Here is a 3,563-nt window from a genome sequence, read left to right as displayed (position 1 = left end):
TGTCGGGTTGAAAAGAACTTGGCCTTCTCACACATGCAACTGCCTCCTTATCTTAGTGATGTGAGGAGATGAGACATGGTTTTAAGCAAAATTATCATAAGGATAATTTGAGAGCTATTCGCTTAAAATTAGAATGTCACTTAACAATGACATAAGGTCATTAGGGTGAAAAACGTTCACCTATTCTACTTTGTGAGCCAGATGTGAGTTAAAAATGATATTGTAGATCAAAGAACTCAAATTTAGATACTTATGGTGTCTAAATATCATCTGTACAACATTCTTTATGAGATAAAGGCATACACTCCTTGGGAAAGGGGAGAAAATATTGTAGCACATGTTTCATACCATGTGTGCTAATGTCGACCAATTGGGTTAACATAAGTCCATTCTCAACTTATTGTTGTGTGAGACCTGGAGCTTTAATGATAGCTTAAGATTTTGTACCCTTAGAGACTTCGATCAGATACTTGAGACTTAGTGTGATGTTAGCTATCTTAGTGTGTTTCCAAAAGATCATGTACACAAATTCGGTCAAGCGGAGCATATCTAGAAAAGATTTCATACTAATGTTAAGGGGATCATGAGAAGAGGAAGATTATTGATGAAATCTTATTTATTTGTGTTCATTGGTGCACCAATTATAACTTATGAGTTATGATTGTGAATACAAGAAATAATGATATATGAGATTTTGAGACTATATCAAATGTGATTTATATGATCTAGGGTACTGCATACTTTATGATCTACTTGCAGGTTTGCGCTCGATGAGAGGCTATATACTCCTAACAGATGTATAGCACTTAGCTCTCACAGTATGCTGGTCGCACGGTTTACTTCCCTGTATGAATGATTGAGGAGATGAGTTGAGAATATATATTTCTCACGCTAGATGAGCACTCCCATTATGTGTGAGTGGGAGATGTAGGAAATATTGGGTCCACCCATAAGGGGTGCTCTAAGGCCCAATTGGGTTATTAGTTAATCCTAATATTACTTATATAAGTACACTTAGTGTGTACACTAAAATATACTCTGAGCAGTATTTTTTCCTACGCTTAGTCTTCTCCCACAATTAAACTAGGGTTTAAACTGTGGAATTGGAGGTTGCTCCAACACACCGTGACAACCACCGCCAACCAGTAATTCCAGCCGCGATTCATCCGTTTTCGCTTCCGCTTCACGAAGAACAAGTAAGTTCTCGTTTTACAATTTACGCGCTATCTAATGTGTAGATTATCGTGTGCTCCTTCAAATAGGGTGTAATAGTTCGCTATAGGAGGTAAAATTTCCTTTGCTAATAGCAAGGATATAAATGACCTAAAGTATAACATAGGTAATCTTAATCATTTCCAATAATAGATGAGGAAAAAATTTGGATTTTTCCTTTTATCGAAATATATGCAAGTAGCACGTACATTCATGCATGTTCTATCTTTACATTTAGAGTTGGCCAAAAGGCCAATTCCAGAGATAGAATTATATCTCGTCATCCCAAAGTTCCCCGATGGTTCTGTAAGGGCTTGTAGTGTCATTGGATAGCCAGTCTCCTCTCATGATCTTCCTCTCCTCCATCTTATTTATATTATGCAAATCCCATTCGTCTAATTTCAATTGAAGGGCTCCAATGTTCTCTTTCATTCTTCGTGGATTGAAGCTTTTCACTATAACGCTTGATCCTTGGGACAACCCCCATCTTAGAGCAACCTAATAAAAGAAAAATTCAAACAATTAGTTATTTTTCCATATTGTAATGTAGTATATATTTGCACGTTTTTGTGTGTGTGCGCGTGTCATTGTTTAGAGACGTTTCTTACTTGAGCTGGAGTTGCGTTATGTTTGAGGGCAATAGATTGGATGATGGGATGATCAACCACATCAGTAGTTCCCCAAGCATTTCCAGGTCCACCAAGAGGTGAATAGGCACTTACATGAATCCCATATTCCCTACATAATGCCTTCACCTTTCTTTGCCTCCACATTGGATGCATTTCCACCTGAACCCCATGTATTTAATTAGTATCAAAATATCATGCCCAATTGCAGAAGAAGAAACTGGTCAACGCTGGCCAGCTAAAGAGATACCTAATTCAGAATTTTGAATCTCAAATGTTTACAAGACTGCGTATATATATATATATAGATTAGAAGCAAGCAACCACGGCAATTTTTGACTTGTGATAGGAGGTTAGTTACCAATATTTACTTGAAATTTATTTATAATAAATAACCTGATTATGCATAGAACTTAAACTCGTTGCAAGATTATATACCTGATTCACAGCAGGAGTGACACAAGCAAAATCCAGCAGGTCTTCAATTTTTCTAGATGAGAAATTGCTGACGCCAATGGACTTGCACAAACCCATCTCTAAGCACCTCTCCATGCTAGACCAGGTATTCTCCATGTCTAATGTCTCAAAGTCTTCTTCTCTGGGAATTGGATAATCAACCCATGGCTTCAAAGCCACTGGCCAATGCACCAAATACAAGTCTATGTATTCCATCCCTAGCCTCCTGCAGAAAAATTAGTTTAAGTACTATTGTCAGAAGCTAACGCCTTTGGTCGACCTAGGTTATACTGGAAAATAACTACTCTCCGTTTCAATTTATGTGGCTCAATTTGAGTAGACACCAAGTTTTTTTTTTTTTTTTACAAGAAGAATTTTTTAAGAAGTTGTGGTTATAAAATTGACTTATTTGATTATAAAAACATGCTATTATAGAGTAAAATGAGAATTTTAAAGTTAAATTGTTTTCAAATATATATAGAAATGTATATTTCCTTTTAGAACGTACTTAGGAAATAGTACCACGCAGAAATGGAACGGAGGAAGGGAGTAAATAAAAAGCATGCATATGGGCGCTTACTGTAAAGTTTGGTGAAGTGCAGAAACAGGATCATTGTGATCACTTGACCATAGCTTAGAGGTGATATGAATGTCTTCCCTCTCCACTAAACCTTCAGAAATTGATCGTCTTAATGCATTTCCCACAGCCGGCTCAGAACCGTATATTTTTGCTGTATCAAAATGCCTGTACCCCATCTGCTCGAAACAATAACCCAAATTAAATAATTTCCATGTAAACATACCATAAATTAATGAAACCTGAAGAAGAGAAGTAATGCATTTAATTAATTACCTTTAGCGCCATTCTAATGGATCTCTCTGTAATTTCTCTATCGCTTTCGCCAGAATAAGTCCCCATACCTATAATTGGTAGGATTTCACCATTGTTTAGCATTGTCTGATAGCTTCTCATCTTTCTCTCTGACTGCTCTTATCTCAGTTTTTTCGTTCTCACTCACTTTAATTTGTAGTATATGCTAATGCTTGAAACCACTGACTTTACACTCAGTTTATATAGTTTTCTTTCGACCTCGAAAAAAAAAAGAAAAGAAAAGTCAAAACCTTCGGATGCGACGGTGCAATACATTACTCAACAGATTTTGTCTGCCGCTATATCTGGAGGACGGCCCAACTGGCCTTAATCACTAAACTAATGTAAAAGGAACAATTTATATTAGGATAAAAGAGAAGGTCATGCCGCTGACTTCC

At 36.7% G+C, this 3,563-nt stretch overlaps 1 protein-coding gene across 1 annotated transcript; it reads right to left on the bottom strand.

Annotated features, from left to right (window-relative positions):
* Positions 1–1,366: 1,366 nt before the first annotated feature.
* LOC109209594 (aldo-keto reductase family 4 member C9-like) lies at positions 1,367–3,213 on the bottom strand. Its single transcript, XM_019372901.1, has 5 exons — positions 3,148–3,213; positions 2,875–3,050; positions 2,277–2,520; positions 1,821–2,000; positions 1,367–1,710 (listed from the first exon to the last, which is right to left on the bottom strand). Exons 1-5 carry the CDS (start codon positions 3,211–3,213, stop codon positions 1,483–1,485), a joined length of 894 nt encoding a protein of 297 aa, XP_019228446.1. The 3' UTR covers positions 1,367–1,482.
* Between the last annotated feature and the right edge of the window lie 350 nt (positions 3,214–3,563).

The sequence above is a fragment of the Nicotiana attenuata genome, unplaced genomic scaffold (assembly GCF_001879085.1).
Source record: "Nicotiana attenuata strain UT unplaced genomic scaffold, NIATTr2, whole genome shotgun sequence".
NCBI lineage: Eukaryota > Viridiplantae > Streptophyta > Magnoliopsida > Solanales > Solanaceae > Nicotiana > Nicotiana attenuata.
Note: the sequence above shows the minus strand (reverse complement) of the source record. Positions and strands in the feature narration are given on the sequence as shown.

Bases quoted from the DNA above. Each gene is read 5' to 3' on its own strand.
- LOC109209594 (XM_019372901.1), bottom strand. From the start codon at position 3,213: ATGGGGACTTATTCTGGCGAAAGCGATAGAGAAATTACAGAGAGATCC. The intron at 2,001-2,276 runs GTATATAATCTT...CATGGGGTTCAG, and splicing joins TCACTCCTGCTGTGAATCAG to GTGGAAATGCATCCAATGTG. The intron at 1,711-1,820 runs GTAAGAAACGTC...TTCTTTTATTAG, and splicing joins ATAACGCAACTCCAGCTCAA to GTTGCTCTAAGATGGGGGTT.